The 12,978-nt window shown below is 49.4% G+C and overlaps 1 protein-coding gene across 1 annotated transcript; it reads left to right on the top strand.

Annotated features, from left to right (window-relative positions):
- The first annotated feature begins 3,322 nt into the window (after positions 1–3,322).
- LOC140903391 (potassium voltage-gated channel subfamily V member 2-like) lies at positions 3,323–11,355 on the top strand. The gene is made up of 2 exons (XM_073324668.1): positions 3,323–4,573; positions 9,969–11,355. The coding sequence occupies exons 1-2, from the start codon at positions 3,323–3,325 to the stop codon at positions 10,239–10,241; spliced, it is 1,524 nt and encodes a 507-aa protein (XP_073180769.1). The 3' UTR covers positions 10,242–11,355.
- The last annotated feature ends 1,623 nt before the right edge of the window (positions 11,356–12,978 follow it).

The following is a 12,978-nucleotide window of genomic DNA, read 5'->3' as shown; positions in this document are numbered from 1 at the left end:
AGCCAATGAAGAGGCTTCTGCCTGCTGTTGAGGGGAGTGAGAAGTGAATTGGGTGTGGCAGAGAGGAGGAGGTTGCAGTCATCGAGACAGTGTGACCTAGGCCTGTGAGAGTGCTTTACCATAGCAAAGGAAGAGAAGGGTGGTATTTTGGGGAATGTGAAAAAAGTGCAGCCAGGAGTTGGTAACTGACTGGATACATCAGGGGTATTAATCAAGCTCCCACTTCAACTCCACACATTAAATGCAAAAAGCTATGACCTGTGGAATAGAACTGCACAGTTAAATATCCAAAAGTGAGGAAATGCCTATGTTAGTGCACCATTAGCTCTGCCCACTTGTGTGTCTGTTGTTCCCATACAGTCTGTTGGTTGTGATCATGTGCCATCTCTCAGATAACACAGTGCAACATACCGATTTTTCTACAGTCTTACATGCACCTACCTGTCCTGCATCGTTACTGCTTATGGTAGTTTTAAGTGTCAGTCATAATGGTCTGGTCCATCTTTATAATTTTAGGCTGTGATTTTCATAGATTATAAAACCAGAAAGGACCATTGTGATCAGCTAGTCAGACATAATACAGGCTAAAAAACTTCCCTGCGTTAATTCATATTTGAACTAGAGCAGATCTTTTGAAAAAAACATCCAATCTTAATTTAAAGATTTTCAGCAGGGCTGTCGATTAATTGCAGTTGACTCACATGATTAACTCAAAAAGATTAATTGTGATTAATGGCACTGTTAATAGAATACCAATTGAAATTTATTAAATATTTTTGGATGTTTTTCTACGTTTTCAAATCTGTTTATTTCTGTTACAACACAGAGTACAAAGTGCACAGTGCACAGGTTATATTATTTTTTATTACAAATATTTGTGCTGTAAAAATGATAAAAGAAATATTTTCCAGTTCACCTCATACAAGTACAGTGGTGCAATCTCTTTATCGTGAAAGTGTAACTTACAAATGTAGATTTTTATTTTTTGTTACGTAACTGCACTCAAAAACAACAGTGTAGAACTTTAGAGCCTACAAGTCTATTCAGTCCTACAACTTGTTCAGCCAATTGCTAAGACAAACAAGTTTGTTTACATTTACGGGAGATCCTGCTGCTTATTTACAATGTCATCTGAAAGTGAGAACAGGTGTTCAGATGGCACTTTCGTAGCCGGCGGTGCAAGGTATTTACGTGCCAGATCTGCTAAACATTCATATGCCCCTTCGTGCTTCAGCCACCATTCCAGAGGACGTGCGTCCATGCGGATGATGCTTGTTAAACAAATAATGCCTGGTTTCCTAGCCTTTAATCATGTATGCAGCCACAGGGAGTTAGGTGCCTGACTCTCAGTGACTTTCAGTGGGATTTGAATATCTAAAGGCCAGATTTTTAAAGGTATTTCAGTGCCTGAATATGCAATTGATGCTTTTGGAAATCCCTTTATACACCTAAATGCCTTTAAAAAAATCTAGCTCTGAATCCATTAGACTCCTTTGAAAGTCCCTTAGCTGTTTTAAATGATAGCTTCTCTCTAGTGTATATTAAAAATTTTGTTTGGACCCATGAATTGTCCATATTTAATTTAAGGCATTTTAAAGATGCCCATCAATTTAGGATTTAAGTGTTAATACAGTCATTCAAATTCTCAAGTGATATTTAGCAAATTCAGAGGTAAGTTATTTATACCAACTCCCTTTCAGACTCCTTCGGAGCTACTTACACATGTTTATAGGAGTCTAATGTGGTCTACCTTGTGTTCTGGTTCTCCATTGCTGTGCCCAGTGTGTTTTCATTTACATTGTTCGGAGTGGTATACATTTGTGTAAATGACTGCACAAGGTATAGGGAAGCACAGCAGGTTCTCTGCTACCAGAAGAAAAAGTAATTTAAAGCAGGGTTAGGGCTAGTTTAAGTTCCACTTCCTTACATCTTCAAACTCCTTGGCTTGCAAGTTACACCAAATGTGGGACTCCCTTAGACTTTGATAGAGTAGGTGCAAGTAGGTTTAAGGGGTGGGCATTTCTATGCCAGTGTAAGGGGCTCTAACTCACACGCCACCTCTGAATGCACTACTGTGCATCTAGAGGAAGTCTAAGTAGGCAAATCCACGGAGTTATTAGACCCAGCTGCTTCAATCCAAAAAGCATGGTGGTCTTAGCAGAGTCACTAGCTCAGGGTTCTGAGTGTATTATAGTAGCAAGAGACAATGGGCTCCATGCAAAGAGGCATCAAGTCATGGAGCAGGAGGCTCCCTCTGTGCAGCTCTGGGCACTTGATTACCAGAAAGTTACAGACAATTTAAGGTGCCACAAGTACTCCTTTTCTTTAGACAATTTATAGTGTTCAGAGAAGTGTCACAGGAATGTGTGAGAGATGGGAGGAGGGCTGGATATGTAATAGAGCATTGTCTTCCTTTAGCATCTAGCCCCTTCCACTTCACAAACAATTAATTAAGCCTCTCTGAAAAGTAGGTCAGCACCAGTATTCCCATCTGACAGAAGTGGTGGAAGCCCTCTATCATTTATAATTGAACGGTACAAAGCATCGAGCGATACTACAGGGAGTGCCCTGGACCGGCTTGGGAATGGAGTAGGAGCCAATAGGTCTCTTCCATCCCTAGTCTGTGTGTTGCAGTGTGTCTTGTTGCAATGACACAGAAAAGTGATGACAGAATGGAGAGGTAGCAATTGCTTTAAAGCACAGGTGCTTGATGAATGACTAAATCTCAGAGCAGTATCTCCGCAGGGGGTGCCCAGGGAGGTTAAAGCTGGTAGAAGTTCCCAGGCAGTTCTGTTCCTGTTGACTCCTTGGCACTTGAGACAGTAGCAGGAGCTAAATGACCATGAGACAGGTCATGTGCCCTTCAATTAGGTTCAGAAACAGAAATGATAAATGGCTGTCTCCCTACCTGAAAGTGGGCTAGTCTGTGGGAGAAACAACCAGCTAAAATAGAGGCAACAAGAAAAAGAATGAAAGAAATGCTTGTATGGAAATAGTTCCTTATATAAAGGGTTAAAATGTCAATCTTATTATTGTCTTAAGGAGCTAGAACTTTGCTGTCTCCGGCCTCCGCAGTATAAGCCCAGTTGCTCAGTCTGATAAGCAATCAGCTTTGTCAGCCCAGCAGGGCAGGGGATCAGCGCATGAAGCGCTGATGCAGATTGTGCCCGTGGAGGCTGAAGGTGGGGTGCTCTCGGTAGCCTCTTTACGAGTACAGGGAACTTTTCTTAGTCAGCACACGCCTAATGGAAGCATTACCATGAAATCAAAGCTGTCAACCCTCAGGCTGTCATTGGATCTTTGATGTGAAATGCCAGGTACCATGAGGCAACTGGGGAAGAGGCGCACAAGCCTCTCTGCCAATCTGAAAATTGGGGACCACCATGGGTGTTGTCGGACCCCAGAGGAAGAAGAGGTCTTCTTCCCGTTTGCACAAGACAGTCTGGTGAAGCAGTGGAGCTCCATGCACAATGTGACTGAGAGGAACCAGGAGAAAAGCAAGGCTCCTTCCCGACAGAGCAGATGCTTCCTCAACATCAACGTTGGGGGCAAATCTTTCCAGATCGCTTACAAAATGGCTGCCCGTTACCCCATCACCAGAATCGGGAAGCTGGCCATTTCCACGGACCCCATGAAGAAGCTGAAACTTTGTGATGACTACTCGGTGCAGAGGAATGAGTACTTCTTCGACCGAGACCCTTTAATCTTCCATTACATCTTCCACTTTTACCGCAGTGGGGTCCTGTGGATCATGGAGGAGCTGTGCCCCACTAACTTTGTGGAGGAAATTGAGTACTGGGGTATCCACCTGAAATATTCCCAGCAATGCTGCCGGATCCTGTTTGAGGAGAAGCAAGATGAGCTCAAAGAGTACCTGAAAATACAGCGGGAGCTGGAGGCAGAGCTAGAGCCCATGGAGCGGGAGGAGCACTTTGAGGGCAAGTGTCTGGGGGAGTTCCGGAAAGCTGTCTGGAACCTCATTGAGAAACCCTACTCCTCCGTCCCTGCTAAGATCATCGCCGTCATGTCCAGCTTTTTTGTGCTGATCTCCATTGTGGGCATGACGCTCAGCACAGTGGAGGAGATGCAGCACAAGACTGGGAAGGCATTCATGGAGCAGCTGGAGACCACCTGTGCCATCTTCTTCACCTCCGAGTACCTCATGCGGCTCATATCCACGGCCACCTTTCAGAAGTTCCTGCGGGCAGCGTTCAGTGCCATTGACCTGGTGGCCATCCTGCCCTTCTACATCCAGATTCTCTTTGAGCACCTGGATGAAGGGGATGCACTTTACCACGAGGAGCGGCACAAAATGGAGAGTGTGGGCAAGCTGGGGAAAGTCCTGAAACTCATCAAACTCATGCGGATTTTTCGCATCCTTAAGCTGGCGCGCCACTCCACTGGCCTGAGGGCCTTCGGCTTCACCATCCGCCAGTGCTACCAGCAGGTGTGCTGCCTTCTCCTCTTCATTGCCCTGGGTGTTTTCACTTTCTCGGCTTTGATGCACTCCGTGGAACATGATGTCCCCGGCACCAACTTCACCAGCATCCCTGATGCCTGGTGGTGGGCAGCGGTAAGATGCAGTCACCCCACGTAGAGGGAAATGTGTGGGAGGGGTACAACTGAATCTGCTGGGGCTGAGCTCAGTGCCATAGGAACATTCACCATCTCTGCTGGCCAGGAGTCAGAACCATGCCTGAGTCTCCCCCAATGGAAGCAGTAACTGCTGGGCTCAGGCCTGAATTCAGAGGCTGCCCAGGCCCCCGCTGACTCTGGAGGGGAAAGTTGGTGACGGGAGTATGGCAGCGCAGCACAGTGAGCCCCTTAGAAAGCTGCATGGGTCCCGAAACAAGTCTGGCATCAGGGAGTGAGACACCAGGCTTGGGGGCTCCTGCCTCACAGCATAGGACGCTAGCGATGGTGTAAGGGATACCAAGGTGGGGACAGGCAGATGGACCTGGCTCTGTGGCACAGCACTTCAGAGAACTCAAAGACAGTGAGGAGCTGTAGCTGAGAACCAAACCCTGGCAGGGCTAGAGTCTAACCAGGCCGATGTGAGCCAGGAACTGCTAGCCTTGTGCCAGGGAGCGAAGGACACTCACGCCCCAGGCACCAGGACCATCTGTGCAGCACTGGGAACATGCAGAGCACCATGTCTAGTTATTGGTGTAGGGTGCTAAACCCTCAGGATCCAGGGACAGTGAGCGTCTGTGACTGGTGCTCATGGCTCCCATTCTCTAGGGCACAGGGAAGGGGGCTCCCACACGGCATACAGCGGGAGGGATAGGGCAAGAGGGGGACACACAGCAGTGCCTGGGATCATGTTGGAGGGGAGAGCTGTGGAGGGGGAGGGTATACCCGGAACAACATCAGAGCTGGTGGCAGGGGACGGAGGGCATGGAGATCAACTATGAAGGGAGCGGAGCATGGGGTTTGGGTCATGGCTCCTGCAGGGAGGGGCACACAAGTCAGGTTGCGGCCTGGGTGTAAGGGGGATGCACAGATCAGGATTCTGGGGACTGAGGAAGGTACATGGATTTGTCTGGGGCTCATGCAGTGGAAGGGAGACACATGGCTCAGCCCTGGGCTCATAGGGCCTAAGGGAAAGATGCACAGCTCAGAACCCAAACACATGGGTCTATGAACAGGAAATAGATTGGCCTGGGGTTTGTGCAGGGGGAGAGCGACACAGGTTGAGCCTGGGCTCCTGGCGGGCATGCGCGGAGAAATCATTCTGGCCTGAGCTTGGGTGGGGGAGGAGGGGCCCAGACTGGGGCATAGGGAAGGACTCTTGTATTGATAGAAGTTGTCTCAAGTCCAGTGGGGGTGTTTATGGAACCTTGTGTGGTGTGGGGGTCACACCAAGTTGTGGCCAGTGATTCCCACGCTAACAAGCACCATTGAAAACCTCCTAACCTTGTATTAACACACAGCGGGAAGGAAATCAGTTAAAGCACTGGAGACTGAAGGGTTAAGCAGGGCTTTCAATAGTTTGCCTCATTCCCTTCCCTGCAGGTGTGTGGTGTCTTTTCTCAGGGAGAGCCCACAGCTTCCGCTCTCTTTAGATGGTATGGGAAGTTCCTGTGGGGATGCACATTGGGTCAGAGATTATTCTGAGTTGCTGAAGTCCACTCTTGTCTCTTTCAAAGACAAGAACTCAAAGGAAAAAGAAAAGATACGAAGGCTCAGCTCAGCTGCTGGGAGAATTACAGCTGTAGTAGCATGCTCCTATTAAAACTCTCAGAGCTGGCAAACTTTTACCAGGTTTGGGATAAAGGGATGTGGAGAGCTGGCCTTGCTGGCCATGGGCTCACAGTCAAAGGGGCTGCTGTCCTGGCCAACTAAACCAGATTCTGATTTGACAGAAGGAAAGAGGTGGAGGTGGAAAAATTCCCCTCCAGTGAGTGGGTGTGATCAGGAATCTCAGGTTCACAGCCCTGGAGTTAACCAGACACATGCAGTGATGGCATCTGAATCTCTGTGCTGGGCTGGTCAGGACATCTGTTAGGGTGAGGAGAGTGGAGGCCCAGGAGTATGATGGTCCATTCTGGGTTCCAGGGGAATGGCTGATGGAGCTCACTCCTTGTCCTGAAGCAAGAAGTCCACTCCAGCCTCTCAGGCCAAGCTTCAGCAAGTGACCCTCTGAAAATCCATGTCTAGAAAAGTCTAGGTGGCAGCAATCTCACCACATCCAAACTGCACAATCTAAACACCGAGCCAGTGATTCTATTTATCTTCCTTTCCTGTTGTTGGTTTGTTTCCTATCATTCTAACACCATCTTGGTTGGTAGGAAAATAGTAATTTTGTGACCTCGCCAGTAGCTTTGAAGACCCCCCAATGAGTTACTTTATCTGAAGCACATCTACTTTGTACTGAACTCCTGGGGCCTGGGTTGCCAGTGCCCTGCCATTGCTTTGTGTAGCCATTTATTCACACCAGGTGGGTGTGAAAGTGGGTGTGAAACTCTTCCCTCCTGATCTGGAGGCATCTGTCACGCACCTTTCACTGCCATGAGCATTGACACAAGGGGTGGGAGACGGGTGGGTGGGAATCAGCCCCCATGTCTCCTAGAAGCGTTTGTCACCATTCACCTGATTTAGGCAGTTAAGGGCTTGGCTACGCTTGGAAGTTGTTTCTGATTAAGGTGGAGGGTAGATGTAAAGTGCAATAACTGTGTTAGTGCATTCCAGAATCAGAGTCTACACATGGAGCTAATCAGGAACAGCTCCTTCCTGCGTGTAGACGAGCCGGATTTAGACATTTGCAGGACAGAAGCTAAGAAGGGGAGTGTTCGTGTAGCCATGTTGGTCCCAAGCTATTACAGAGACAAGGTGGCTGAGGTATTATCTTTTATTGAACCAACTTCTGTTGGGGAGAGAAACATGCTTTTGAGCTACACAGAGCTAGACCGGAAGAAGAACAAACTAACTAAAAGTTTATTAACTAGGAAAAATAAATGAGAGTTGTTTGCAACATTAAACCAGGTCAGCATACACACCCAAATGAGATACAGGCAGGTTTCAGAGGGTTTCAAATGACTAGAAAAATCTGTAGTAAGCAGACTCTGTATCCTTTGGGGCTAAGCCAGGTAAAACAGGTGAGGACTCCTTGCTTATGCTTAGAAGTCTTGCCCCTCAGAGTACAAGCAGCATAGGAATCCAGTTTCTCCTTGTCAGGGATTTTTATTGCTTCTCTCCAGTGTCCAAACTGATAGAACAAGTGTTGGTGCTTGACTCTTCTTCATGTGAGTGGGGAGGGCAGTCAACAAAGTCTATGTCCTTTTGACGTCTTACAATGGCTCGTTTGGTTTCAAAGGCCCGCTTGTCTGTAGGCCTGTCACTGTACACCAGTGGTCCCCCAACTTTTTACCTCATGCCCCCCCTTACCCCGGTCCATGGTCCCCCTCCCCCAGGATGAGGAGTGGGGCCACAGCTCTGGGAGACGGGAGTACCTGCACTGGGATAACGGGGCCAAGACTGGGGCCACAGCTAGGGGCAGGGGCAGGAATGGAGCCCCAGGTGCAGGGCCAGCAGCTAGAGATGGAGCTGGGGCCAGGAGGGGAGCTGGGTGGCACTCCCTCCCTGCCCCCTGTGGGGGCTGGCCTGGGCCCCAGACACACACCCATATGTAAAAGATTGTTTACACAGTTTCAGGGCAACTGGTCCCTCAAGTTGCATCGGTTGCATCCAATGAAGTGAGCTGTAGCTCATGAAAGCTTATGCTCAAATAAACTGGTTAGTCTCTAAGGTGCCACAAGTACTCCTTTTCTTTTTGCAAATACAGACTAAGACGGCTGTTACTCTGAAACTGGTCCCTCAAGGTCTTCTACTCTTAGGCTTTTGGCTCCCAGCCATCACCTCTCTTGGGAGGAGACCTGCATCTCCCTCCTGACGGGCATTTCCAGGCTACACAGTTCCCTGCCTACACTGTGATATCCCCAGCAAGCCAGACTGTGCTGTGTTTTCTCTCCAGAAGCTATGACCAGTGTTTTGCCTGCAGTCACAAGTTACCACATAGCTCTTTCTAAGCAAGCACCTTTATTCTTATGATGAAAGCATTACAGAGAAAACACATTAAAAACAGTAGAAGAACCTACACGCATCCTGAAAAGCTTATGAGAGATCATCCCCCAACTCCAAACACGGCCTCTGGTGGGAGTCAGTACTTCAAACCCCACGACTGAGTTTTCCCCATGGTTACAACTTCATAACTGTCTTGGATTCAGAACCAGAGTACCAGCTAGGCAGTTCAGCCATTTCTTTACACAGCTTGGCCTTTGAGCTCCAGTCTCCAGGAATAGGTAACAACAAATAATCACCCTTTCCTAAGGACATAGCTAAGTCCATTCTTGCCTGGCACATTTTCAGTATAGTCCTTTGAACTCCTAAGTCTCACATCTGTCACATCTCCCCCTAGAGAGATTACATCCAAACCTGGCCATCCTAAAAATGAAGCCATTCACTTAATACAGTGGACCCCAAACATACTTAAACTTAATTGGATAAAGTCTCCCAAAGATAAGCAGAAAATTGCCATACCTGTCACCATTGTGATAAAGAGCACGGTGATCAATTGTTCTTCATGTCCACCAAGAGCAGCACAAGAGGATTTGGCTTGGTTTACAGCCAGGGAGCTCTAGGTTGGAAATTCAGAAAAACGTGCTAACTCTCAGGGTGGTTAAGCACTGGACCAGGTTACGAAGGGAGGGTGTGGAATCCCCGTCACTGGAGGGTTTTAAGAACAGGCTGGACAGACACCTGTCAGGGATGGTCTAGGTTTACTCAATGCTGCCTCAGCACAGGGGGATGAACTAGATGACCCCTTGAGGCCCCTGATTCTATAAATATTAGCACTCAAGGGATTTAGCCTTTATCCTCTTTGCAATGTGGGCAGGTTACCAGCCTGTGTGTCCCAGCTAGCCCGAGTGTGAGGGGTTTATGTTTTGAGAGGAGGGGGTAGGGACAGCACCCAGATAAGCGCCCACCTAACTGAAGGGAAGACCTTCCCAGGAATTTGGGTCAGAGATGGGGAACTCATGGATTGGTGAGTAGCTCTGAGGGCGGAGGGGGTGACACGTGGGCTGATGCCTGGACCCCTGGGGCTGAGAGAGACACTGGTCTGGTGTTCAGGTGGTGGGGATGAGGGTGACGTGGGATAGTGGGTGTGAGAGGGACAGGCAGGCTGGAGGGAGGGGTGACAGGGTGAGGTGGACCCTCAAGCTGGTCGCAGGGTTGGGCCTAGGGGAGACACCTGGAGTGGTGCCCAGCTTGGGTGAGTGTGGGGAGAGGACCCTGGTGGGCTGTGACTCAGCTGTCAGGTGCAGGACGCAGGATCAGGCTGTGGCAGTGGGGGTGGGGTGAGTTTCTCAGTGGTGGGGCCTGGCTCAGAAGCTGAGCAGGCCCAGAGGAGCTTGCTGGGATGTGAGCTCGCGGGGGCTGATCATTTCCCTCTCTCAACCCCCTTCCAGGTCAGTCTCTCCACAGTAGGCTATGGAGACACCGTGCCTGACACGGTGCTGGGCAGGATGGTGGCGTTCGGGTGCATCTCCTTCGGCATCATCCTCAATGGGATGCCCATCTCCATCCTCTACAACAAGTTCTCCGATTACTACGCCAAGCTGAAAGCCAATGAGAACGAGACCAGCCTCACACTCAAGTTCACCAAGAAGATTCGCTTTAAGGAGCGAGCCCTGAGGAAGCTGGCTGAATGCTGCAGTGGTGACGCCCATGTGCACCGCTGAATGGGCCACCACGCGGGCCACGTGCCCAGACTACTCTGAGCACCCACCAGGCCACCTGACCTCCCACCTAGACACCTCTCCCACCACCAGGGCCATCCAACATGGCTACCCCACCCACCACCCAGCCCGCCCGACCTGGGTAACAGAACTCCCAATCTGACTACCCAACTACCCCCGCATCAACTTGGTCACCAGACCTCCCAGCCTGGCTACCCCACCTCCAACCTAGACACACACACCCAGCTGGACCATCCAACATGGATACTCTACCCTACAACTAGGCCATCCATCTGGCTAGGCTAGACACTCAGCCCCCTTGCCCAAGTAGGCCTCCTGGAATTGTCTGCCTACTTCCTTGGCCTGGCCACTTCACCTCCAGGGAACATGCACATTTGCTGTGAGGGAGACCCTGGGATGTAGGAATGAGTGAGTGAGAGCCGCAGGTTAGGCTGGCGTTTGCAATGTGATACGGCTGCAAAAATGTCCAGGCTGTTTGTAGGGAGGCGACTGAGCCTCTGCTGTCACCTGCCTGGAATGCCACACTCATTCCTGGACAGCACAGTCCCAGGGACAGACTGCCTGTGGGGCAGGAGCTCAGAGAAGAGCAACAAAAAGGACCCAGGGGCTGGAGGAATGGAATGTGGGGCACAGCTGCAGCTGCCTGGCCTGGCTCAGGGAGTTGAGTAGGGGCTGAGAATGCTCTCCAAGCCATGAGAGGAAGCAGGGAATTAATGTGACCCCTGGGAAAGAGTGGGGTGCAATTAGGCTGAATGGAGGAACATTCCCCAGCAGTCAGATGTATCAGGATGAGACCTGGTCACCCCCCAGGAAAGCGTGGAAGCCCACTGCTGCTGACAGAACTAGGTGAGACAAAGCCAGGTAGGATATGCTGCCGAGGGCTGCTCTGCCCTGGGCCCCAGGGGCTGATGGGACATCAAAGTCTTTTCTAGCTCTAGTGCCCCAGCAGAACCCAATGGACGCCACTGAGAAATCGTGTCTCTTCCTCAAAGAAGCTTTTACAATTGGAGTGCCAGGCAGGCGCACGACATGGCCCCAGCATCAGCCCAGCCCGAGCCTGGGCCTTGGCACAGGGGACGTGCCGCAGAGCGAGAAGCGGGGGGGGCAGGGGGCACAGTGTGGGCAGGGCCATGGTTGGCTGTTTGGGGAGGCTCAGCCTCCCCCAGCCTATGATACCCACTGCCCAGGCTGGCAGGGGCAGCGGTGGCACCTGCTGAGCTCTTCGGCAAACTCACTTTTCGGGGACCGTCCTCACGCTGCTACTCCTTTGGCTCCTGGGAAATCTCTCTGCTGGAGAGCGGAGCCCGAGACTGCATCAGCAGGAATGTTCATCCAATAAAACAGAATGGGACAGTGTGTCGTATTCACTGGCAAATGTCTCTGTGCCTGTGCCAGGGAGAGCAGGTTGGCAGAGCCGGTACTGTCTTTAGATTAGCCGGGGGAAGCTGTTTGCAGACTTTGAACATAGATTCCCTTCATAGTCTGCCTTCTATGGACCCTGGGCTGAATGTTTTACAAGGGACCCGCTGCATTCGTGGGCAGATCTTGTCTTTTGGTGCAAGAGTCCAGTGATCTGTCTGTGTGCAGGTGTGTCTGTGGGTGTCTGCTCGCGCTTTAAACTCTTGGTTGTGCAGACTCAGCTGTCCTCATGTATCCGTGTGTGAGGGCACTCAGCTGCACACTTCCCTGCATGTTCCTTGTGCACGTGAGGAGATTTTCTGTCATGGCCAAACCCTGAAGCCAGGTTTCAGAGTAGCAGCCGTGTTAGTCTGTATTCGCAAAAAGAAAAGGAGGACTTGTGGCACCTTAGAGACTAACCCATTTATTTGGTTCAATAAATAAATAAATAAAATAAATGGGTTAGTCTCTAAGGTGCCACAAGTCCTCCTTTTCTTTTTGCAAACCTTGAAGCGTTAGTGGGTAATTCAGAAAGTTCACACTCTTCTAATGCCAAAACTACTCCAGCTAGAAACCACAAACCTGTTGTGTTATGGGGCCCATCAGGGAATAAACCTCATGCGAAGTGTAAAGAAAACTGGTTTGGTGTTTCCTTTTCTTTCCTTTTCTTTAATTTTTATTGAACTAAACAACAGCTATACAAGAAAAAATACAAATGATAAATCAGAGTTTGCCATAAAGCCATTGCTGCTGGCCACAGACTACATCTCAGCAGAGCTCTCCTGATTCTGATCAGCAGAAAGATCAGTAAGATTTACCAGGGTTTGGGGTATTTTCTATGGGCATTACTTTGCATTTATCAACACTGAATTTCATCTGCCATTTTGTTGCCCAGTCAGCCCAGTTTTGAGAGATCCTTCTGTAGCTCTTCGCAGTCTGCCTGGAACTTAACTATCTTGAGTGGTTTAGTATCATCTGCAAATTTTGCCACCTCACTGTTTCCCACTTTTTCCAGATCCTTTATGAATATGTTGAATAGGACTGGACCTATTACAGACACCTGGGGGACACAACTATTTACCTCTCTCCATTCTGAAAACTGACCATTTATTTCTATCCTTTGTTTCCTATCTTTTAACCAGTTGCTGATCCATGAGACGAGATGATGTTCCCTCTTATCCCATGACAGCTTACTTTGCTTAAGAGCCTTTGGTGAGGGATCTTGTCAAAGGCTTTCTGAAAATCTAAGTATACTATATCCACTGGATCCCCTTTGTCCACATGCTTGTTGACCCCCTCAAAGAATTCTAGCAGATTGGTG

Source organism: Lepidochelys kempii, chromosome 25, assembly GCF_965140265.1.
Source record: "Lepidochelys kempii isolate rLepKem1 chromosome 25, rLepKem1.hap2, whole genome shotgun sequence".
NCBI classification, from domain to species: domain Eukaryota; kingdom Metazoa; phylum Chordata; order Testudines; family Cheloniidae; genus Lepidochelys; species Lepidochelys kempii.
The sequence above is the reverse complement of the archived record's forward strand: the minus strand, read 5'-3'. Positions and strand labels throughout refer to the sequence as shown.